General features: G+C 36.5%; 1 protein-coding gene across 2 annotated transcripts in view; it reads left to right on the top strand.

Annotated features, from left to right (window-relative positions):
- PHF21A (PHD finger protein 21A) overlaps window positions 1-26,407 on the top strand; it is a 163,969-nt gene that overhangs the window by 7,548 nt on the left and 130,014 nt on the right. For both annotated transcript variants that reach the window (XM_010842334.1, XM_010842335.1), the window contains exons 4-5: window positions 4,203-4,235; window positions 6,367-6,432. In XM_010842334.1, the coding sequence (XP_010840636.1) occupies window positions 4,203-4,235; window positions 6,367-6,432 (99 nt within the window). The remainder of the gene's footprint in view (window positions 1-4,202; window positions 4,236-6,366; window positions 6,433-26,407) is intronic.

Raw genomic sequence — 26,407 nt, 5'->3', positions numbered from 1 at the left:
ACTAAAAATATTTTTTCCATATACTGAATGTGTTTAAAAAAAAAACAAACCCTTTTCCCCTGTTTTTTGGTTAATCTGAGGGACTTTGTTCATGTGACTTTAACTTGCATGTTTTATTTATTTTTTATTTTTCAAAATTTATTTTATTGAAGTATAGTTGGTTTACAGTATTATGTTAATTTCTACTGTACAGCAAGACTATTCAGTTATACATATATACATTCTTTTTCATATTATCTTCCATTATGGTTTATCACCAAATACTGAATATAATTCCCTGTGTTTACTTGCATATTTTAAAAAATAAGACATGTTTCAGTTGACTATCATGTATACCAGCGTTACTCACATGTGATTTTTGGACATATTCCTCCGCTCAGGAAATTTTGGGATGGCATAGTTAACATTCAGCTTTTGGTTCATCCTCACAAGATACGAACAAGTCCATACGAACAAGTCCAAAGAAGACTTTTTTTTGAAAGGTTCATGATGTAATTGAACTGAATCACAAAATTTAAATAGAGTTCTTAAATATTTAGTTTCATATTTTTAATTCAAGCGTACTAATCTTATAAAAATTATGAAAAAATTGGATATTTATTGTTTTAAAATATTTAAAATTTAAAATTACATTTATTGACTCAAAAGGAATAAAATATTCTCCTGAAGTTATCACTTATTCACATTATTATCCTGTGTATTTAACTATTTTTAGCATAAAAGTAATAGCTTTTATATTCTTTCTTAACTGTTAATACAGCACTTTATATGGTAATAAACATTTATTTATGTTTATCAACATTGGTTGATAGTATTTTAACTTATATAGAATGTAAGATATTTCATTCCAGTTACGTTTAGAATCCTTTCCTATTAGAAAAAAAATTTAAGTACTTACAGTAGGGATTTTGATGTCAGTTCAGGGGTTAAGATTCTGCATTCCAATGCAGGGGACATGGGTTGGATCCCTGGTCTGGGAACTAAGATCCCACATACTGTGACATACAGCCCCCCACTAAAAAATACGTATTAACAGGAAATACAAATGACATGCCTTGATGTAAATCTGATGCTGTTATTCTGATTGGGTACGTGTTAACCTACATGATCATGAGAAATTCAGGGATGCCAGAAATGACGTCAAAGTTCAGTTCAGTTCAGTTCAGTTCAGTCGCTCAGTCGCGTCCGACTCTTTGCTACCCCATGAATCGCAGCATGCCAGGCCTCCCTGTCCGTCACCAACTCCCGGAGTTCACTCAGACTCACGTCCAGCGAATCAATGATGCCATCCAGCCATCTCATCCTCTGTCGTCCCCTTCTCCTCCTGCCCCCAATCCCTCCCAGCATCAGAGTCTTTTCCAGTGAGTCAGCTCTTCACATGAGGTGGCCAAAGTACTGGAGTTTCAGCTTTAGCATCATTCCTTCCCAGAAATCCCAGGGCTGATCTCCTTCAGAATGGACTGGTTGGATCTCCTTGCAGTCCAAGGGACTCTCAAGAGTCTTCTCCAACACCACAGTTCAAAAGCATCAGTTCTTCGGCGCTCAGCTTTCTTCACAGTCCAACTCTCACATCTATACATGACCACTGGGAAAACCATAGCCTTGACTACGGACCTTTGTTGACAAAGTAATGTCTCTGCTTTTCAATATGCTATCTAGGATGGTCATAACTTTTCTTCCAAGGAGTAAGCGTCTTTTAAAGTAGGCACTGGCTATTAGGCCGAGGCCAAAGCCAGATTATACATTTGACTAAATTTTGGGGGAGAAGCCACCCCTTCATCATTTCCACTTAGGGAATGAAACTGGGACTGAAAATGAGCTTACTGGATAGAAAGTGTGTTAATGAAGCTACCTAGTATTGCTGTGGTAGAAGTATACTTTTGTTCTTGTTGAACAGGGAAATGATTTAAAAAGTAGCGACATGCACATGGTTGATGTTGAATGAATGTTCAAAGAGTAGCGGCCTGTGATGGGCATCTCATCTTTCTTTGAGAAATTGCCTTTTTGAATATTCCTATGTGGATATGATGCAAGTTATATTTAAATTTCTGGAGTATTTACTCTACATGTAACAGAAAATAGTATAAAGCAGAGATTAGCAAACTTTCTGCCGAGGGTCAGATGGTAAAGTATTTTACACTTTGGGAATCATTTATGGTCTCTGTCACAACCGCTTTTCTCTGATGCTGTATGGACAAAGCAGTCATAGTATATAAGTGAATGGGTGTGGCTGTGTCCCAATAAAACTTTATTTATAGGAACAGGTGGTAAGCCAGATTTGCCTGTGGGTTGTAGTTTGCCAACCTTTGGCATAAACTATATCCTCATGAAAAACTGCTGCATTCTTGAAATAGAAAGTAACAATTTTGATAACACATAATGTCACCTTAAAGTCTTTGGGGATTTGAATGTTTGAATTGCCCAGCTTTTCTGTCCTGCCTGTAATGGTCTAAAATGAAGCTTGAGTGATTGTAGGTAGAAAAGTTGGCTTATTTAGTTCCTCCAGAAGTGGAGACTGAGTTTGCTGGTCAGTTTTTAAATTCCAGTGTCATGGAGGAAAACTTTTTTCAGCTTTAAAAAAGCAACTTTATTGTAGTACTCCAGTCTCTGGTACCAAATCAGAAAGGAAGACCAAGAGCTTTTTTTCATTGAAGAATGTGACTAGCCTTTAAGCTGCATTAGTAAAAATGTATATGTATAAAACTTCGTATTTTTATATCCTTGAACTCTTGGAATGTATGTTATTAGTATTTTATAGATTAAGACCAGGATATAGAAGAGTTAACCACTGTCATATTTGAAGTATAGTAAAATATACCTTGTATATTTGGAGGTCACATGGTTGGCAATTTCAGCTATCCAGACTGTGTCTTAGCACCTAATGTAAGGCTTTTGACAAGCTAGAAGAAATCTCTAAAGTCACTCACCAAAGATTGTATGTTTTACTCAAGGGGGATTTCTTAGGATATTTGCTCATCTTAGAATTAGTTCATTGAGCATATCACAAAGCAGATCAGAAGTAGCAAATTTGAATTATGGCTCAGGGGCTCTTAGAGGGAGGCATAGTGATAGTAGCAATATTTGGTAGCTGCCTGCTTGACCTTAAGGAGTAGATGAAAAAACTGAAAGAACTCTTAAGAACATAGCAATTTGGGGTCTTTATTTAAGGACCTTATTGTATTGTTTGCAGAATAGTGTATTGATGTAATCATGCCTCTATCATTAAATATCATTAAATGCTGACTTTTTTTTTTTTTACTTAATAAGGTGGATAAGTATATATTTTAGAAAGTTTTTATTTTATGACTTAAAACTTTAAATGTGTCTTGTCACCCAAAGTGATACATAGATTTTTCAGTTACATGAAAAAATCACTTGGAGAACAGCTTATTCCCAGATACTTACAGGAATCAGTCTTCTCATATTCCTTTATGCTTCAGTTTCTTCTCTCCATGGTTATTGTTACCTTTGGGCAGTGATGCTTTTAGAAGTTGGGTAGGTCAGTCGACATCCATTTTCCTTTTTCATTTTTTGGACTTATGTTTTCCTTAGTTAAGGTCTTTCCATTCAGTATTCTGGTAGAACTCTCTTCACCCAGGAACCCCAGGTAGGTCGAATTTTGCATTACTGTTCTTCACTTCCTCGCTCTCAAGTACTAGCATCATGGCTCCACTGGGTACCTCCCCTCCCTGACAGAGAGGACAGTGGCAGAGTCACATCTGACACTAGGCTCCTTCTGTGAACCAAACCAACTGACTTGCCAAGTCTGTTTGCTGTATACAAACGGGTCTGTTTTTGTATGAGAGCAGCTTCTTCCCAGGCCTTATTTGGGACTCTAGACAAAATGACATTTTCAAGGGACATTTGACTTTTGAAACATTCAGTTAGTTTAATTGTCTTTTAAAAGCTCCTTTCCCCCAGCCCATCTCCAGATTTGTTTAAAAACAGGAAGCTCTTTATTTCAAATATAAAGCAATACTTTGTTTTTTTTTTTTTTTTTTAATTATTAAGAGAGTGTTTCATTAATCTTTTACATGGATCACAGAAGCTTTTGGTCTGTTCTGTTTATGGTATTGCTTGTTTTGTGTGTTTGTGTGTACGTGTGTGTGGACTTAAAACTTTAGATTTTGGGGGCCAAGCCTGCTTAGTGACAGTGAGTTAGTATGTAAGACTGATGGCTCTTTTTCTCTTTTTATTATCAGAAACTGGTTGCTCAAATGAAGCAGGATCCGCAGGTAAAATACTACTTTTATTCATTTAATTTTTAAAACAATTTAAGATAAAGTTACTGTAAAATACTAAAATATAGATGTTACTTAGGTTTTAAAAACTATTTCATCTCTATAGCAGTTTTTTTTTTTAGCACATTTGTCTTCATGTTTTAAGAATTAAGAAAAATCCAGTCATTCTGTTATAAAATAGCTATTATTTCATCTTTGTTACTGTTATCTTGCTTTTAAGTTAATTGCTTTGAGTATTTTGGGAAAAAATTGAGAGTTAATATGTATATTAAATACTTAGCTTAAATTTCATTTCCACAAGCCCGCTTACTTGAAATCAGTTTATGAGGCTTTCTCAAAATTATTGAACATAGCCCAGAACCATTTTTTACTTTCTTATAGTTTATAGTATAGAGCATTTAAATGCTTAATCTCACTGTTTAGAGTAGAATTTTAGAATAATTTTTAAAAAGCATTAAAAAATTCTTTTTGAAAGAGCCCTTAAGGAAGGTTTTAAAGAACCTTATGTTAATATAGTAATCCATCAAGTATTACCTTTTCTTTAATGTCTCATAGGAATTTTTGGCTCAGGTATTTTATTCTCTATCCCTGAAGAGAAATTTTCCTAAAAACTTACCTTGTCTTTAATTACTGTTAATATATTTATTGTTCAGGCAATGTCTCTTTGGCAGCAATTAGATAGTGGGCCATAAGTATGGGGTCAAAGTATCAGACATTCTCAAGATTTCTCCCTTGCATTTGTTTACTCATAATCTCTTCACAGAACACCTAGACCCACACACATTTTTTTTTTTTTTTTAGCTTGTTAAACATACCATACATGCCTCATTGTAAAGTTAAGTAAAATAGATTCTTGGATTAAAGAATGGTGCTGAGGCAGATTGATTTTTGAAAGTGGGACATAGTATTCATTTCTACAGATTTAGCCCCTAGTAGCTTAACTATTGTATTTTTAACACAATACATTGATTCTGAGTTGGCATTGATAGCCACTTAACTCCTGTTTGACAGCCCAACTTCTTTGAGAAGTTTCTCCATTTTAATTGTTAAAAATACACTATAGTTTAAATTAGGTTTAGGGAACCAAGTAGCAGTAGATCAATGAATAGATTCTTTTATATTTAATATGGTAACCTATATTATCAGCAACTGAAATATTATTAGAAAACTGTAGCGTTTCTGACATAGCTGGCAGTTATATAACAGAGCAATCTTAATGTGGAGAATCTGAGGGGGCAGAGAGTTGCTGGACAGTCTTGTGAGTGATCTCATTAGAGAGGCCTTGTCACAAAGAAGACCTCGTGGAGCAAACACGAAGGGAGGATGCATGCTGCGGCCCCGTCAGGAGATCAGGCAGAGCGAATCGAAAGAATTGCATGAGAAACGAAAGAGGAAAAGTAGTCTCTTTTTGGGGTGGTATTCAGTCAGCTAGTAAGTAGGCTATCTTGTTACATTAAGCTTTTGAAAACTTTAATTTTGGATTTTTCTCCCACGTGAGTAAAAGGCAAGTATGCTCAGTGTATCTCATTTAAAATAGTATTCTTTTTTGATTCCTAACATTTTAGAACTGAGAAGTTGCCCTGGTAGTCAGTATGTTAATTTGAGTGATGTAGTGTTAAGGCAGTTGCAGCACTGACAGCTTTTCAAATCTAGGCTAAAATAACAAATGTACTCTACTAAATAAGGGAGAGGGCAAGCAGAGAAAAACCTCTTTTTATTGATAATGCTATTAAGCATCCAGTTTGTTCATCCTTATAAATTCCGTTTTTTTGCTTTTGTCTGATGAGTGGAACTTTAGGGTTTCTGTCAGCTGTTATTTATGAAGAATAGCTATTTTAGTAGAAAGGAGTACTATTACACTACAAAATGCTAAAATATAAAATATCTTTTAATTTGAAATAATCACAAAGGAATTTACCCCTGTCCTTGTGTTAGCAGCCTACATTTAGGATCTATGCGCTAGGTGGTGGTAACATGACTACAGTTTAATGCATGACAAATATGATTGGCTAAATGCTTTAAGGTTGCTTCATCATTTGTAATACAGTATGCATAAAGTCTCCTTGCTACTATCCTGTTAACAAATGAAATATCTTCCTCACAGATATTTTTTCTTTCCAATCAGAATGCTGATTTAAAGAAACAGCTTCATGAACTCCAAGCCAAAATCACAGCTTTGAGTGAGAAACAGGTAGGGGAAAAAGGAGGGGGGGCATATTTTTAACCTTGTGTTCTAAAGATATGTCTGCTTGAGGCTTCTAGGAGAACTGCTATTTTTCCTCATGTGTGAAAGTAAGTGTGGGCAGCCAGACTCAGTTTTAATTTTTTTTGAGCTCTGTTTATCTATTTTTATTTTCAGTTGAAATCAGTCTCTAGAGTATCCCATGAATATATGTTAGTGGCAAATATCTAACAGCCGTGTGGCAGGCTGCTGTTGACTGTGTTAATTAAACTCCATAGTTTACCCATAGAAGATGGGGGCAAAGCATGTTAGTGAGAGTGTGTGACAGAGAATCTTAAAGTTGCTGGATGTGCCTTGTTACCTGTATTAAAGGCTTGAGATGACATTTAACTTACCGTGGAGAGAATGGTTTAAGTAGGTCTCCCATTCTGATTATTGTCATTCCTTTATGTTAATCTTTATTAGATACTGACCTACTATTATGTGAAAAAAAACTTTGGTGGAGGCTTGTTAGATATATTCTGTGTAGGACCAAAAAAAAAAAAAAAAAGAACATCTTGCTTTCTTCCCCAAGTACATCTAGCAAGTGTTCTTTGGAATTTCTTGTATAATGAGCTCCACTTCACCAGTTCAGGCAGCTCCTGCCACCAGGTGGAGTGTGACAATTGACAGAGTATAAGTAAACGTCTGTGGTAATCTGACAGAGCATTTGTTTTCTTGTTGCTTCCCCACCATTCTCCCTCTGGTTAAAAGGCTCGGTTTTGGAGTAGGTGAATGTGTGAACCAAAACGATAAGGTGACTTTCAATTGATAGTTCATGCTTATTGAAGATTTTTAGTTATATAGTTCTCAATAATTGATTTTTGTGTTATATTTTTTAAACTTTTATTTAGTGAAATAATAGCAATGAGAGTAATTTATTCCTGGAGATTTCTGATTGCATTTATATTATGTATTGTATTGTGTATTCATTTAACTAATGGGAGAAATACATTTTGAGAACTGTGTGGAATAAATGTGAGTCATTAATGTTTCAGAATAGAATCTTTTTCCAAGCTGCATGAACAATTGCTTCCCCCACCTCTTATTCTAATGCTTCTACATTCCTCTGTCTTGTCTTCTTCAGAGACAAGAGGTATTTTAGATTAGGGAATTGCCAAACTAAAATTTTGAGTACATAGTAGCATGGTGGAGACCAATTTGTAAGGAAAAATATAAACAGCATTCATTAGATGTAGTTGACTCTGAAAGTGATTCAATTCTCTGAAGTTACAATGATGTGTGTTAGTGAAATGTTCTAGTTTTGGAATTCTTTTAGCGCTGAGCCTTCTTAAAGTTTCAGGGTTTTTTTTTTTTTGACAAGATGCCAGTGAATGAGTCATTTTTGCTGAAAAACTCACGTGTTCTATCAGGGAAAGAAGGTGAGAACTGATTAGTGGAGTAGGAGATGGGGGATGCTGTCACAAAGTTAAGACAACCTAAGGCTACATTTGGGGAAAATGGGATGATTGTAAAAAATTTACATTTATTTGAAATCATTGTGAGAACTGATGTAAAGATTTGTTTTTTTTCTGTAACTTTCTCATTTTTTTTCTGCTAGAGACCTCACTTAATAGAACATTGCAACCATTTATGTTTAGTGAGATGTTTTATCAAGTGGCAAACTCTGTCTTCTGAACTAAGTTTGGTATTAGAAACTAGAAGTTTAAAAATGGGTGTAGCATCAGGAAAACCTGGTTTACCAAGTAAAGAAAACCAGTGTAAGAAATTAAAATGCAATCTTGCCATTTCTAAAATGTTTGTTTAACTATTGGAACAACATTTTTGATAGAACAGAAACTCTGTCATTTTTTAGGTAGGATAGTACTTGAAGGAAGCACAGCTATGAAGTTCAAAACCTAGCCCTTCCTCAGACTTATGATATTTTGTTTAAAATAGTTTTATTTTAGAGCAAACTCCTAATGCTGTGTACTCAGCTTTTTGTTTTTCCTTCTCGAAAGATCCACTTAGCCTCTGGCAAAACTTACTGATATTCCTTCCACTTTAATAACTGAAATCTGAATTACCTCACTCACATGACTTAATATTTTAATTTAATATTAATTTATTGGTTGTGAAATTTAAAAACAAAAGTTCAAAGAATGTCATATTCCAAAATTAATGGTTATTAACCCTTTGTCATAGGTTTCCATTCTTTTTCTATATGCATTTTTCCATATTCATTTTTTTAAACCCACTTGAAAATTTAATTATAGAAGTAATAAATGCATATGTTCTCTTATTTTCCTTTATTAAAAAAATAAAACATTGCAGTTAGTCACTAATTCATACAGTAGGCACTTATTAGTTCTTATTTGTTATTGCTACCTCAATCTTTGGTACTTATTTTATTTCTTTCTCAAGACCAATTACAAATTAATGCACTCCATTTGGGAAAATATAGTCTTTATTAAGCATTCTTCATGGCTAAAATTCAGTGAATTTCAGTGAATTCTTAGTTAGATGGTACCAGTGCTTTCAAATTGTGATTTGAGATTTCTGAATAGAAACTCCCCATGGCCATTTTTGGAGTCTCTTCTTGACCCACAGGACTTTAATTTGTGGTTAACAGTTTAAAGTCAGTTTTAGCCCAGACTTGATTGGCTAAATAAATTATATGTAATATAGTTAAAATCATGATTTCAGAAACATTTTAATGATACAGGGATGCACTTATGATAAATAAGTGAAAAAACATGCAACTTCATAGGCGTTAACAATCCCATTTGTGTGTATTGTGTGTATACATGTAGATAGGCATATAAGTGTGTATAAAAAACTGTCAGTATAAAATGTTGGTAAGCGATGATTTACAGGTACTTTATTTTTTCTTTATATTCTTAGGTATATTTGCTGCATTCTCCACAATAAATATATTTCTTTTTTAAAATCAGAAATACACAAGAAAATATTATTAAAAAAAATTTTAACACCAAAGTCTTATATTTTCCAAGGATAGTTAGCCTTTAAAAATCTAATGACATTCTCCTTATGGTATATGAACCACTCTAATCAGAGAATCCAACTATTTTAAACACTAGAAATATTGAAGTGTGGAAGCAGCTATTAGTTTCTTTAACAGGATTCATTTTCATTCTGCACCCCTCCCCTTTCATTTTTGACATGCATATGTGGTCTTTTACTTGTCATAGTGGAGATTCTAATATTGGAGCCAATGCACTTAGCTGCTTTAACGCTCTGCTTTCATTCTAATTCATTCATTGTTACAATAGAAGCAGTCTTGCGTCCCAGAGTTTGTTGCTTATGCTTATTGCAGTTGAGGTTTTCATCTTTGAAACTACTTGGCTTGAGGGGTTTGCCACCTCGTCTCCCTTCCCCTGGTGCTCTCCTGGCCAGGCATCAGATAGGTTGCAGTTTAAAAGTTACTTCCTCAGAGGACCGGTCTCTGAAACCCTTTCTTCCTGTCAAAACCAACAGTTTCTGTTATAATCTCTCATCACACCCTTCAATTTTCCTGCATAGGTATGCCACTTAGGATTAGGGTTCAGCTGTGAATGATTGAAAACCCAAAATGAAAATGGCGTAAACAAGGTAGAATTTTGTCTGTCTCATGTGAAAGCTCTGTGGGGATAGTAAGGCTGGTGATAGTGGTTCCACAGTGCCAGGAAACCCAAGCTCCTCCTATTCTGTTGCTCTGCCATCCTCAGCGTGAAGCTTCCACATCATAGTCCAAAATAGCTGCTCCATCTGGCAAAAAGGGGGAAAACAAGCCCTTTATTTTTAAGGATGTTTACTGGAAGTTTCATGTCTCACTTCCAGTTAGATCCCATTGGTCAGAACTTGATCACATGGCCCCCACTAGGAGCAGGGAAAGCTGGGAAGTATAGTCTATTCCAGATGGCCATGGGCAGATAAAATTCAGGGACTCTGGTACTGAGCAAGAAGAGGGAAATAAATACCGGGGATAATTAGCAGTTTTTGCCACAATAGTTTATCAAAATTTGTAATTACATATATATGGTTGTTTTTAATACCTGTTGTCCTCACTAGACTGTTTCAAGAAGTCAGGGAGCATACTTACCTCTTTATTCCAAGTATAGTATTTAGCATACTATTTAGCATAAAATAATATTTAGCACAGAAAGGCATTTATATTTCTTAAGTGAATTATTTTATCTACCTGATCTTTTTCTGTACTTGTAGATATTTTTTTAAATGGTGCATCTTGCTTTTTATATTTTTTAAGCTTAAAATACTATGAACATTTTCATGCATTTTTGAGTGTTCCTTAAGAATGAAACTTTTAATAGCTTCAAATATTTAATAGTCTGGTTTGATCATAACTATTCACTCTATTATTTGATGATATTTTGTGTTTTGTTATTTATAAATGTTGTTATGATAAATACCCTTATATGTGAATCTGTTCTAATTGCCTCAGGATACATTCTCAGGTGTGAGGTTTTTGGGTGTATTGGTCAGCTATTGCCATAACAGTTCTGCATAACAAACCAGTGTTTTATTAAATTACAACACTAAGTTTCACACTGGGTCTATTGATCCTCCTGATCTACGCTGGCTTGACCAGGGACATCTACTTCAGTCTGTGGGTTAGTTGGCTTGCCTCAGGCTGTCAGTTGGGTTAGACTCCTCTAAGTTTATTTGTTCTGAGGCCAGTCATGAGGGGGCAGCAGCTACCTGGGGCATACCCGTGTCATGGTTTATCACTGGAGTATAAGACACAAGCCAGGCTACCAAAATACATTTTAAGCCTCTGCTGGCATTGTCAAAACAAATCACCAAAATAAATCGTGTGGTCATACCTTGCAAAATTATATGACAAAGGGTGTGAATGTATAATTTTATGACAAACTATGAAGAGTTGAGAGCAATAATCCATCTACCACTGTTGGTCAAAGTGTATAAAAAGCTTTTAAAATATTAAACAACACCAACTTATTTCTAAATAGCCTCCAGGAAAGGCTAATCAGATTAACAGTATTTGTGAGAGTACCAAGTTCTCCCTGAGAGATACCTTGAGAGGAGGCAGGGTGGGGGAAAGCACTGTGTTGATTTTGAAGATGGAGTAATATGTATCTGATGCTTATCTGAAAATATATTTTTCATGCCATTTGTCCCTGGTACACATATTACATAGTATTCCATAAAATTACCTTTTGGTTTTTCTTTCACTCTTTCCACTAATTTTCTTAATCCTTTTAAGAGAGGTAGACTCCTTCATAGTCTTTGGTATTTGCCGCTGACTCTGTGTGTAAAAATCATAGTCTCTTTTCCTCACAGATTACTTAACCTAATACAAGATGAAATACTTTTCTGAGGGTTTAATAAATAGTTGCTGTTCATGAAACCATTCTCATTTAAAATTTGAACATATTGTAGTAAAGTGAATTCTGAGGCCTTTGGAAGAGAAATCTCTGTCCTGCCATAACTAACTATGTTTCTGACGCATAGAACAACAGAATTTAAGCTAGGTGGGTGACGTGAACACTGGGCTGGGTGGGGAGTCGGGGAGGGGATGCAGAGTCTGATTCTGTTCCTTACTCTGTGATGGACTTGTTGGGAGATTTTTGAGCTATCAAATAATTTAATATGTCTAGTTCATTTTTTATGGAATGTTTGAATAATGCCTTTTAAGAGTTAATGAACATGTATCTATTGAGTGCACTGAGTAGTTTTGAAGGTAAGTTCTGTTTAAATGGAAAGTGTTAGCTTCAGTCATGCTGGTCTACTTCATCTCATATGTAATGCCCTCATCTTATAAGTAAAGTACTACTTTTTAAAGGAGCTTAGAACATTTCACATTTAACTCAGTCATGAGTACATCATCATAATACATAAACTGGGACATGGACTATTTGTGACTTATATAATTAATTGTATCAGTTTCAAGACTAGAATCCAGATCACTGTACTATTCGTTCAGTTTTATTTAGTAAATTATATTCTTAAATTATTCTGTGAACCTTTATCTATCAAATATTTTTTGAAATAGGACATTAGGCACAATAATTACATTGCCTTTAAGCTTCATTGCCTTGGAGTCATGTAAGTAAATTGCTTCTTGCAGTCTCATATTGGTAACCTGACACATGACTGTCTCTAGCCTCTGATACCAGTAACCATAAAAAGTCACCCTGTCTCATCCATATCCAAACTAATGTGATTGACATGTCATATTAGAATTTAAGATTGTTTTCTTGAAGATCCTTGAATTATGTTGGGAATCTGACCTCATCTTCATCCAGAGTTTAGGAGTTCCTACGATTTAACTAGTTCATCCCTCTTGTTAAATATTTATGTGAAACCATTAGTCCAACTATTTGTTGGTTTTACTGCCTCTTGTGTACATTGGTTCTTTCTCCCTTGCTTCAAATACAGGAAGTGTATTATTTCAAATTTTTCCTGGTGAAATCCTTTTGGCTTGTATTCAGCGAAGATGAGATGAATGAAGGGCTCAGAAATACAGGACAAGAACATCAAGTTTCTAAAGCCTAGGAGGTCGTATGCTTGTGATGTGGCTGTGGTTCCCAGTGCTGCATTGTCTCCTGGTTCTTTTTCATCTTTATTCTCAGAGTTCGGTTGTCTCTTTAGCCAGAAGTTGCAACCTACTGGTCAATGATTTGATTATTTCTTTAAGATAGAAAAGCTTGTTGAAGGAACTCGTATTTTAATAATACTATGCCATGTTATTGTAGAACATTTTACCTGAATACGGTGGAGGAAAATCAGGTAAGTTTGGTGACTTGTACCGAGTGCAGCCATCTGCTTCTGAGTTATCTTCTTCTCAGGTCATCCTAATCATTTATTTTTGGTACTTGTAAATGCAGTGACTTAAAAAAATCAGATGAACACAGGTATACCTGTGGCGGATTCATTTTGATATTTGGCAAAACTAATACAATATTGTAAAGTTTAAAAATAAAATAAAATTAAAAAGAAAAAAAATCAGATGAAAATTTTAATCCTGTCTAAAGTTAAATTAATCAGTTCCTTCTAATTTATTCCCTTCTCCCTAGGATCTGTATTTTTTTTTTTTTTTTCCTTCAAATTTCTTTGTCATTCTAAGTTTCTGACTCATCTGTTTATTCCATACCCATTATTGAAAGTTTTCTGTGGTGAAAGGCATGGTCCTAGGCCCATGGGAAATGCTGAGGATGAAAACTTCACAGTGTTCCTTACCTATGACTGGTCATGAGCTAAAAAAATGCAGGCTCATTTTTCCTGACACCTTTGATAACTCATTCTTGATCTCCTGTCTTCAATCCTTTCCTGCCGTACATACATACCCTGTAAGTTTTCTGTTTTCACCTTTATTCATGGGTTCTCTCAATACTTTTGGTCTCCCCAATAGCATTTGCACATGCTGTTTTCTACAGCTGGAATTCTCTTTCCTCTTTGCCTGGTAAATTTCTGCTTATCTTCTGAAGACCCAGTTTAAACAAAGATCCTCAAAAGGTTCGCTGGACTTTTGTCCACTCTCCAGGAGGAGTTAAATATCCATCCTCTGTGTACCCTTGGTGTTTGTGCCTGCTTCTCTTATTTGTACTTTTTACATTGTATTGTAATTATATATTTGTAAGTTTCTCCAGGACAGGGAGTATGTCTTCTCATGTTTATACCCCTCAAGGATAGCATGGCAGATTTGTAGCAAGCATTTTTTAATGTAGTAATTCATTATGCTTTCAAGAAGCTAGTAGTCTAGTAGGGTGGCCCGATATGTCAGATGTCCGTACTAAGGTGTTTTACCATTAAAAGGAGGTTTCCATTCATATAGTTCAATTCCCCCTTTTTTGGGGAAAAATATTCTCAGTATTGTTTCCTACTTAATTCTTTAAAAGCACTCAATATATTTTAAAAAAGAACACTGACATTATTAACCTGTGTTCCAGTTCAGAGCAGCTTTATCTTAGTTGCAGGAAAGGAAAACTTTTATGAAGTGAAGTAGCATAAACTAGTAAATGAGCCTGGGTCCAGCTATCTAGGAATGCAGTGTATCTAGAAACAGTCTCTTCTGCAGTGTTGCTACGTCACATACCTCTTTGTCTTGTACTTTCTTCAAGTCCTCTTTACGTTTTTTCCCCTGACTTTATAAAACATGCTTCCGTGTCTCGTATTCTTTTAAACAACAACAAAATTCCTTCCTTTGTTGCTTAATTTCTTTCTGCTATTGTCTTGTCTTTCTCTCCTTCCCATTCCTTTGTTATTAAACTTATTAAACCATGAAATATTATTCAACTCAGGCTCTTTTTATATTACTTTTTTATAACCTTGTGGTCCTTGTCAGCCCCACTACAGTTTCCATTTTCATTCTACTTTATTGAGCTCACTGAAACTTCTGGTAACATAATTGCCAAATCTAAAGGAAATTTTTCACACTTCTTCTTACTTGAAGTAAGTTGTATTTCATATTAATGATGGCATTCTTCAGTCTTCTTCACAGAACCAAGAACCTTCGTTTCCTGGTCTCCTTTTACATCTTTGAATGCACTTGCTCAGTTTCCTTCTCAAACAGTTCTTCCTCAGTCTACCCTTTAAAAACTAATATTCCATGGTATTTTATGCTTTTCATCTTTTCCTATTTTTTCCCCGGTGGGTGATATCCTACCTTAAACCACTACTGAATGCCACTGACCTCCAAATGTTTATTTGTCTTCTCCTCTCTTTCCTGACCTCCAGACAGATATGTATTTTCAGCTTCTTCCTACTGGATGTCCCAAAGCTCTATTCTCCAAACAGATCTCGGTATCCACCCCTCTTCAACTTGTTGTTGTTGTTGTTCAGTCACTAAGTCGTGTCCAACTCTGTGACCCTATGGACTGCAGCACACCAGGCTTCCCTGTCCTTTACTACCTCCCAGAGTTTGCTCAAACTTATGTCCATTGCGTTGGTAAGGCCATCCAACTATCTCATCCTACTTCTCCTCCTTTCCCTTTGTGGTTAATGATGCCCTATTCCTCCAGTAGCCAAGCAGAAACTTGGAAATAATTATGAAGTTCTTTCTCTGTCTCATCCATGATTACAAAGTCCTGTTTATTCAGGCTCCTCAATATTCCTACCCCCTTTTCAGTACCTTCCTAGTGCCCTTTCCATGGTATTACCTTGCATCCAGTTACTATGTTTTTTGATTCAGCCTTTTCACTATTTTCAGGCTGATCTAAAGTCAAACCCTTGAATGTTGCTTTCCTGCTAGAGATCCTTCAGTCAGTAGCTGACCTTCTCTTGTACTCTAGGAAAAAGTCCAAACGCCTTATGATGGCTCAGAAACCCCTCATAATCTCACCCATGGCTGCCTCTCTACTGAACTTATGCATACCTTTTCCTCAGCGTACTTTAATACACAGAGTACTCGCCGCGTACTTAAATTTTCTTGGATATGCTCTGTTTTTATTTGACCTGGAATGTTCTTGCTCATCTTCTTTGCTTAGTGCAAACCTGGAGTCACCATCTGCCCTTTGACCCAGTAAGCTAATATTCAGGGCATTGTAGTTCAGAAATACCCATGCAAGAAAAACTGAAAGTAACTATAAATAAATCAGGGTGCAATTAGCAAGTAATATACAGGAGCTATATATGCATATTATGAGGTGCTTAACGGGATAGAAAGATGAATGGAAGGTGAAAAAAATAAATTCTAAAACAGATGTACAATATGATTCATTATTTAAAATAAAAAATAGTTAAAAATCTTGTTTGTAAGCATGCATTTATGATGATTTATTTTGTGTATATTCTTTTCTAATTTTTTAAAATATTGAAGTATAATATAAATACAAAAACTGCACACACACACACCCCCATATATATATATGTGTGTGTGTATATATATACTCTATATGTATGTGCATATGGCTCCAATGTATTTTTATAAACTGAAATACCCAGGTAACTAGCACCCATATCAGTATCAGAACATTACTATAGCCACAGAAAATGTTACATGCTTTCTTCAGTTCACTACCCACCTCCACTATTGTGACTTCTAACAGCTTAGATTAATTTTGCCTATATGAAATCAAATAAGGTATTCTGTTTTCTTTCTGGCTTACTTTGTTCAACATAATGTTTATGAGATTGTGTCTGTTGGAAGTTTTTCTTAAAAACTAAAATATAGAGAGTCACAGTAAGTTATCTTTTGAAATTTTATATCACTGAAGACTGAAAGTTTGTCATCTCCTCGATATACCCACCCTAAAGTCTCTTGGCATTGTTAAATGTGTTCTCTTGTGAATTGATAGTTCCTTGCTCTGTTGTTTTTATCACATTTCATTAATTGTTTGTATGTTTATCTCCCTTCTAGATTGTGAGTCCCTAAGTAGTGTGGGCTTTTTTTTTCCCCATCCTTAAAATCCAGTATATACTTAGTGCTTCACACACAGTGGTACTTAAATAGCATTTGTCAAAGAAAAGCAATACATTCTAGTCTGTGTATTCTAGATTGTGCCATGTATTTACTGGCCTTGCCTACTGAATTTCTCTGAACTGATTTCCTCATCTCTAATATGGTCATTATGATTGCATTAGCTCCTATACTTTTGCTGCTGCTGCCAAGTCGCTTCAGTCGTGTCCAACTCTATGCGACCCCATAGACGGCAGCCCACCAGGCTCCCCCGTCCCTGGGATTCTCCAGGCAAGAACACTAGAGTGGGTTGCCATTTCCTTCTCCAATGCATGAAAGTGAAAAGTGAAAGTGAAGTCGCTCAGTCGTGAGGTCTTAGCAACCTCTTGGACTGCAGCCTACCAGGCTCCTCCGTCCATGGGATTTTCCAGGCAAGAGTACTGGAGTGGGGTGCCATTGCCTTCTCCGTCCTATACTTTTAGCTGCACGTAACTGAGCACCCAGTTGAAAGTGGCTGAAACAGTAAGTGGATTTATTGATTCACCTAATAAGTTGCTAGAATTGACCACTTCAGCATCTCAGCAGCACCACCAGAACACATGTTCTGGTCATCTTTCTGTTCTGCCACCCTTAGCGAGTCAGCAAACATTGCTTGTTGTCACAATATTGCTGCTGCTGCTCCAGGCTTTACATCCTTCCAGTTCTTCTGGTATGTCTCTTTTTACGAGCAAAGAAGAACTTAATTAGAAGTTATTCAGCAGATTTTGCATCCTGTTGAGCACACTTTGGCCACATACTAGTGTTTAAAGTAGTGACTGGCAGAAAGAGTGGGCCCAAGACTAATTTATATCCTGGAGCTGAGCATTTGCCTCTCAAACATTTGAACACTAGATATACAAAGTTAGTTTCTTGTTAGCAAGAGATAGAGAGTAACGGATTTGAAAAGGTTAGAAGAGACAGAGAGTAACGGATTTGAAAAGGCAATCAACAATATCTTTCTCCATCTATGTAACAGTTGTCCCTACTATTGTAAGTTAAATATAATATATATTTGAAAAATATGTGAGCCCTTAGCACTTATTACTGGTTTCATAGATTGTTTTAGAAAGGTCTCCCTTTGCCAGCCTACCTAAAAACCTGCTTTAGGTCAAGGAATGTAAAAATAATTTTGCTGTTTGCTAGAGTATCAACAGTATATTATTGTAAAGGTAAATCTATTACAGAAAACAATGTAATTTATTTAAAATACGAACTGTAAATTATTTTGAAGTTTTTCAATATTTAAAATTTATTTTCTATAAGCTATCACTGTCATCACTGTTATTAATATTAATAGTCTATGCCTTTGAAGCATGGCAGCCTGATGTCCCTTGGTTAACAATACCTTTTAACCTGCATTATTCAGAAAAGCCAGAGTTTTATCAAATCCAATGGTATTCATGGATTTCAGTTTTTTAAAAGGTTGAACACTATAAATGACAGGCAAAATCAACAGATTACTTCATTTCGTTTTTTATTTTTTACCGATTAGGTTAGGAGAGGGGCTTCCCTGGTGGCTCAGCAGTAAAGAATCCAACTGCAATGCAGGAGACACGGGTTTGATTCCTGGGTTGAGAAGATCCCCTGGAGGAGGGCATGGCAACCCACTCCAGTATTCTTTCTTGGTGAATCTCCTGGGCAGAGAAACCTGGTGGGCTGCAGGTGATAGGCTTGCAAAGAGCTGGACACTGCTGACCAACTGAGCACAGGGCGGGAGAGCCAGACAGGAAAGTAAGTGTGCTCTTGAGCTCCTGTCTTCCCATGGTAGCTGGTTAGATGACGGGCTGCCCTCCAAGACTGTCTTTACAGAAGACACAGTCCCCAAAGTTGATTTTTCTCTAAGTTCAGGAAGCAGTGTTTGTGTGAATCAGCAGGGATTGGCTAGCCTCTCTCATACTAGTTTCATCTGAAAATGACAGAGTGATTATTAGTTTCTGTCAGTTAAGCACCAAATATTCCTTTGCTCTGAAAAATGAGGCCTTAGCAATCTTTAACTAATGTGTTTAATTTGTCACCTTTTGTCCTACTCCCACTTCCACTTTTTAAAAAACCTCTTCCTTTTGCCAAAACAAATTATATCATTTTGACCAAGAAGAACACTAAAGGTGGAGATCAATTCTGAACTTACTTCTCCTATGAGCAGTGAATGATTATTGCTAATCCTGTTTTATCTAGTGCTTCTGTCATCTAATATAGTGATTGGAGGAGAAATTAACATTGCCTTTCCTATGGAGTCAAGAAGCACAGATAAACTTACTCTGAAAAGTTGCATTTCCTGAAGTGAAGTTGGGGAGTGTATTAATCGACAGGAATTGAAATTTGTTTTTCTGAGTGTGCCTTTTTTATTACAGATTGTAGAAGTTGGTTGTGAATTTGAGACAGATTTATGAAGATTTTGAGTTAATCCATCACTTCTATTTAATTAAGAATGAGGTGGCAGTCATTTTTTTTAAAAACATAAATTATTTAGAAGTTCACCTTTTCCATAGAATGTTTGTTTGATTTTTTTCATCTGCATGAAGTCTTAGAGACTGTTACTCACACCCCAAATCCCCAACTAAAGTCAAGGTAGAAAAAGTAACAGAGGTCATTTATAAACATCTGTCATATAAACTTCTGAAGACACTTAACTGTTTACTCTGCTTTCTGTTTATCCCAATGTGAGTTCATCAGTTGAGACTGTTGGCAAGTTATCAGAGTACTGCCCCTGAGCCTTATCCTCTGCTAATAGCTGATAAGATTGTATCTACAACTTTTAAAATTTCCAGTATTCCCTCTTCGTGACTTTCTTTCCTCTTTCAACTTGCTTAATTGTCTTCCTTGGTTACAAAGAAGTTTATAGCCATGACTTCTGAAGAGAAATTGATTAATTCTCCACAGATGGAAAGAGTGGTATGAATCTCTGGAGCTGGGTTCAGCAAACCACAGCCTGTACCTGGGCACATCCGGCCAACATTCAGGGGATGTTGTTGGAATACAGCCACCTAGTTTTCATTTACATTTTGTCTCTGGCTGCTTTGGGGTTTCAGTGGCAAAATTGAGTAGCTGCAACAAAGATCTTCCCATTTATAGAAAAGGTTTGCCAACTTGAGAGAAATTTAACCAGAGAGGCATTTGACTGAGAGGTAGTAGGCACAGAATAACAGTGAAGATCAAGAGTGCCACACTGGAAACAATATATATACCAAATAATGAAAAGGCCCTCTTATATGCATACATTCCAGCCCCATAGTTTTCAGTTCATTTTTTAAAAAGCTGTTTTGTTTGGATTTTTTTCTCCCTCTCTTCTACTCCCTCTCCTTTTCTCTTATATATTTATTGAGGCATAATTAATATAAAATAAACTATGCAGTTTTTTTTTAAAGAGTATAAGTTTTAATGAGGTAAAACCATCACCATCATCAAGATAATGAACATACCCATTACCTCTAAAGGTTTCCATGTGTTCCTGGTAACCCTTCTTTTCTTTCCTTACTTTCCCAGTCCTATCCCCAGGCAAGCATTGGTCTGCTTTTTGTCGCTCTAGGTTGTTTTATACATTTTAGAATTTTAATGAATATATTTATACAGTATGTACATTTGGGGATTTTTTTCCCAGTCTTTTTGTTGTTGTTGTTTAGTCACTAAGTTGGGTCTGACTCTTTTGCGACCCCATGGACTATAGTCCACCAGACCCCTCTGTCCATGGGCTTTCCCAGGCAAGAATACTGGAGTGGGTTGCCGTTTCCTGTTCCAAATGATCTTCCTGACCCAGGGATTGAACCCACCTTTCTTGCATTGACAGGCAGATTCGTTACCACTGAGCCACCACCAGGGGAGCCCTCCTAGTTTTTAGCTATTAGAAATAAAGCTACTACGAGCATTCATATGCAAGTCTTTGTGTAGAGATAGCTTTCACGTCTCCTAGGTAAGTACTTAGGTGTGGCTTCAATGGTACAGTATGTGTATTTTTAACTTTTTTAAAGAAACTGCCAAAATGTTTCTAAAGTGGTTGTACCACTTTACATTCCCATCAACAGTGTATGAGAATTCGAGTTGCTCTGCATCCTTAGCCTTTTATTCTTAAACACTTTAAACCTAACAGCCAAGAATCTCAGCTAGTTAAGGGAAGCTACTAACAGATCCAGAGAATTGGAAGGGAAAATTAAAAATAACTATAACTTTAGATCCTCTGATGAGAAAGAGAAAGATATTGCATCCCTGAAAACAGGAATAGGATGCTAGAAAAAAACCATTAGAAAACAAAACGAGTTATTTTTTTTTTTAATTGAAGTATAGCTGATTTATAGTGTTGTGTTAGTTTCAGGTATACCAAAAAGAATTCTTGATCATAAAAAGTGAAATGTTTAGAAGATGAAATAGGAGTAATCTTTCAATAAATAGATGAAGAGACAAAGGGATGAATGACAGAGAAGAGGAATTTTCAAGGATCAATCCAAGAGGTCTAATGCTTGACTAATAGCAATTTTAATGCAAGAGGACAGAAAATGGAGAAGAGGAAATCATCCAATAATGAACATAAGGAAATTTCTCAGAACTGGAGAGCATACATTCCAGATTAATAAGAGTTTGTGCTTCGTGCTCAGTCCCTCAATTGTGTCCGACTCCTGGTGACCCTTCCCCGGTGGCTCAGATGGTAAAGTGTCTGTCTGCCTACAATGCGGGAGACCCGAGTTCAATCCCTGGGTCAGGAAGCTCTCCTGGAGAAGGAAATGGCAACCCACTCCAGTATTCTTGCCCATAGACAGAGGAGCCTGGTAGGCTACAGTCTATGGGGTCCCAAAGAGTTGGACACAACTGAGCGACTTCACTTTCTTTTCTTTCTTTCCTGGCGACACTATGGACTGTAGCCCTCCAGGCTGTTCCTGTCCATGGAATTTTCCAGGCATGAAAACTGGAGTGGGTTGCCATTTCCTATTCTAGAGTTTACTGAGTGCCTGAAACTATGAGTGAAAAAAGACTAACCCTTCCCTGCTACCCGCCTCCCCCGACCCCTGCACCAGGGCACATTACTGTGAAACTTCTGAAAGATACTTTCAGTAAAAGCTCCTGAATGCGTCCTCAAAGGGAGGGGAAAAACAATTGTGAACAAGGATTGGGAATCAAATGGCATCAGCCTTCTCAGCAGCAATTCAGGAAGCTAGAATTCAGTATAATGTTGCTTGTGAAAAACAATTATTTCCCATCCCAACTCTTGATGTTAAGTCTGAGGGGTAGGATAGACACAGTAGACATGCAAGATTACAAACCTATCCCCCATGCACTCTTTTGAGAAAGCTACTGAAGGATGTTCTCCATCAAAACAAGAAAATACACCAGTAAAGATGAAAACATGGATCCAGAAACAGGGAATCCACTACAAAAGAGAGATGAAGAATATCTCCTATCTGATGAAGGAAAAACACAGATGACTATTGTACAACAGGTTTAGAGAGCAACCAGTTTAGGTTAAACAGAAGGATGGAGGTCTCTAGGAAAGATGTAGCCAAGAAAGAAATGGACTGATAGATTATATGATGTGTTTGGAGCCATTATTTAGAGATGTTTTCTAACTTCTTTAGAGAGTATGGGGTAGAATTAATGATGGAAATATAGAAAACTAAGCAAATGACAAAGAGCATTTTTAGTTTCAGGAATAACAAAATGTGCAAAAAAATAAGTATAACTCTTGTAGTCATTGTCTTACTAGTTAATGTTACTTGCATGGTTCTAATAGTATATTCTAATATTATAAACCTTAAATAGGGATTTAAATAAAAATTGTGAGATGACTGCAATGGGAATAGGAAGTGGGAGAGGGGAAAGTATTAAACTAAATTTTAATTGTCTGTAGTAGGAATTCAGTAGGTAATGATTAAAGTGAAAAATCAAGAAATCACAATGAATATGTAAAACATAATTGTAATATATTTATATAATATAAAGATAAGATAAACACTTAAAGAAATCGCTAAGATAGTTGAAAGTGGTTTCCTAAAAGGAATACGGCTAGAGAGCTGGAGAGGGTTGGTGCAAGGGACTGCTGTTTTTATTGTAAGTCTTGTAGTAGTATTTTTTTAAAGCTGTGTATATTATATACATATTGCTTTGGTTAAAAAGCTAAACAGGAAAATGAAAGTCTGGACTTCCTGGATGGGATGTTTGTTAGTTTTTGTGGAATTACCCTGGACTCCTGAGGCAGGTCATCTCTTGACTTAAGTCTTTGGCCTCCCGCCCGTCCCATCCCAGATAGTTAGGGATTGTGCTTGGGCTCATAAATTCTTCCTTTTCATTTTTATTAGTACAGGCCATAAGGTGACTCCAAAATTTTGTTAAGGTGTTCCTTGGGAATCTACAGGAGAGAGAAACTGGCCCTTTAGTTGGTTGCTCTACTCTTCTGGATGGGTTAGTAGTTTTAGGCTCTAATAATGAAATAATAATAATATAATAATGAAACATAATAAAAGCATTATTGCTACTGATGAGTTCAGCCCCATAGGATATAATGTCTCTTTTGCCCTTAGGTGATATACTCAAAGCCCCCTAACCATAAACTCCATGAAAGCCAGGGATTTTTACTTGTTTTACAGCCAGGTATATACTGGCTATTGTATTTAACATGCTTGATGAAATTCTATCTTGAATGTAATGAAAAGCTGTAACAATCATTTCATTTGGCAAATATTTATTGAGGACCTCCTTTATGCCAGGCACCCTTCTGGATGCTGACAGTACAGTTGACGCTTGATCAGTATCAGTGAACTGCATAGGTCCACTTACATGTGGATTTTTTTCAGTAGTAAGTAGTTCAGTGCTGTATGATCTGCGATTGGTTTAATCAACTCCCACGTTGTTTAAGGATCAACTGTGTATCAGTCCTGTGCGTACATGGCGTGCTAAGTGGCTTCCGTTGTATCCGACTCCTTGCAACTGTATGGACTATAGCCCACAGGGCTCCTCTGTCCTTGGGATTCTCCAGGCAAGAATACTGGAGTGGATTACCATTCCCTTCTCCAGGGTATCTTCCCGACCCAGGGATCGAACCCAAGTCTCCTGCAGCTTCTGCATTGCAGCCAGATTCTTTACCACTGAGCCACCAGGGAAGCCCCATCAGTGCTGTAAGTCGCAGCTTTTATTTTAGTCATGTATTAGAAGTTTGAAACACTTTCAACTGCCATTCAGAGTCTGAATCAGATTTCATTTTACTGATGTTAAAGCACACTTGAGCCTAAAAAGGAAATACCCCTAATGTTTCCTCTGTTGGAGATATCTATTCAGTTTTTTCTAAGTGAGTGATAGGAAGTTGTGAGGTTGTGCTGCTTGACATCTTAGAATATTGACAGTTTATCCTTCCTCCTTCCCCCACCTCTGTGGTAGGGCAGTGGTGGTATTCAGGCTGTGTGTCTCTAGTTTCTGTTTTCTGCAAGTTTAAATGAGATCTTTCACATTTAACAAGTCTCTCTCAGAGGTGACATGTTAGAGGACTAGAGTTCTCAAAGTTGGAAAATTACTTGGCAGAAGCCCTCTGCAAAATAGAGAAAGAGTTACGTTTTGAGTTTACATCAAAAACTGATTAGACTTTTTCCAGATTGTGTTTTGTACCTATCAGTCAAGTTAGGAGGTAAGTCACCCAGTGACAAACCTGAAAATGTGCTGTGCAAGCTCGGTGTTTTAGAGGAAAATGCCTCCTAAGAATCATATGTCTATACTTTTCTGCTCGGAGTTGGCTTTCACCTGGAAAATCTGTTGTATTTAAGCCAGGGTTAGTGGGTAGTGCCTTCTCAGGAGACCTGATCTCGGTTTGGATGGGACAAACCTCCTTTTCAGTGAGTGGGGGCAGACTCTAGAACAGCTCTGCTGCTGCCTTTTTGCACTTGTGAGACTCCCTGCTGCTGCTGGATTTAGAGTTTTAGTTGATTTCAACTTGAGCCATATTATGGATGGCACTTTTTTCCAAAAAATAATATTTCTTTTTATTGAGGCATATAATTGGCATATAACATTATTTAGTTTCAGGTGTGCAGTATAATGATTTGATTTGTGTATATTGCAGAATGATTACAGTAGTTATGGATGACATTTTTAAAGAGACAGCAAGTTTTCTCTTTTCTCTATTTAGAAGTACAATATGGAGAACAAGAAGTGTAAGCTTTCCTATGTATTTATATTATAATAAACTATATGTGTGGTGGTATATGTAATTTAAGAAATTTTATTCAGTTGTGCAGTTTCTAAACCAACCTGGGTTAAGTGAGAGAATTAAGCCCTAATGCTCTTGGTATTCATTATATGTATTAACTTTCCTATAAGTCTAGAATGGTACTAGTTTTTGTACTATCTTGTAGTAATTGAGGAAATAGTCATAAAAATAAGTTTGTGTCCTGTGGTTCAAATGAGGAATCCTGGTTGCAAAAGGCTGTTGTGTAACGATAAGAAGCCCTCTCCTGTAAAACTCATAGACACCCAAAGATTACAGCTGTGTGAGTATGCAGTGATACGGTAACTGCGTATGTCGTTTCAAGATGGGACACAAAAATGTCTCAAGCATTAATAGCCTGCTGACCATGATCTAGTGAAAATAACTACTCTGCTGTTTCCTTTAATCAAGTCCAGTATGAACTTGGGGGGGCAGGTGATAAAACCCAGTTACAGTTTTCTTGTAAATCAAAACATTAATAACAATAACATTTTTATTTTTTGTGCTAACATTTCAGTCTTTTTCAGAACTTTATCTTGATTTTTTTTTACTCTGTTTAAAGCAAATAAAATCAGTTATCTTGATAAGATGTGGCACTTGATTAGTTTTTAAAATAGATAAGTGAAAAGCCTGTCAGCCCAGCACAAGGCAAAAAACTATTCTGTTTGTAAATAATGTAACCGTTTTATGGAACTGAGCCCTGGGGAGGAGGACAAGCACATGTCTTGTTTCCTAACACAGAGCACGAGGATTCTGTAACTAATCTTAACGTTTCCCTATCTAAAGGCCTTTTAAACAGGAGCCTCTATGAAATTCATATTGTATTTTTGCAGCTAAATCCTGATTCATTGAGAGAGCCATTATTGGTGAAGTAAACACACAGGTTAAGAAAAGCTTTGTGTACAAATGAAATGATAACGTTCGTCTTGAACAAGTTCAGAGTCTTAGAAATGGACAGATTAGCAAATTTATCCACTCTCCTTTTCAAAAATAACGTTAATAAGGACCTTTTGTTTAAAAAGTCCAGGTCCTTGTTTTAAAATCTTGAGTGATACTGCTGCTGCTAAGTCGCTTCAGTCATGTCCGACTCTGTGAAACCCCATAGCCGGCAGCCCACAGGCTCCTCCGTCTGGGATTCTCCAGGCAAGAACACTGGAGTGGGTTGCCATTGCCTTCTCCAGTGAATGAAAGTGAAAAGAGAAAGTGAAGTCACTCAGTCGTGTCCGACTCTTAGTGACCCCATGGACTGTAGCCTACCAGGCTCCTCCGTCCATGGCATTCTCCAGGCGAGAGTACTGGAGTGGGGTGCCATTGCCTTCTCCAGACTGATACTAGCTGAGACTAATTTGAAAACAGTCCAGGTTTATAGACCTTAATGTGAAAATTTACCTTTTGTCATTCTCATTACCTTT

This window comes from Bison bison, unplaced genomic scaffold (genome assembly GCF_000754665.1).
Source record: "Bison bison bison isolate TAMUID 2011002044 unplaced genomic scaffold, Bison_UMD1.0 scf7180017864178, whole genome shotgun sequence".
NCBI lineage: Eukaryota > Metazoa > Chordata > Mammalia > Artiodactyla > Bovidae > Bison > Bison bison.
The sequence above is the reverse complement of the archived record's forward strand: the minus strand, read 5'-3'. Positions and strand labels throughout refer to the sequence as shown.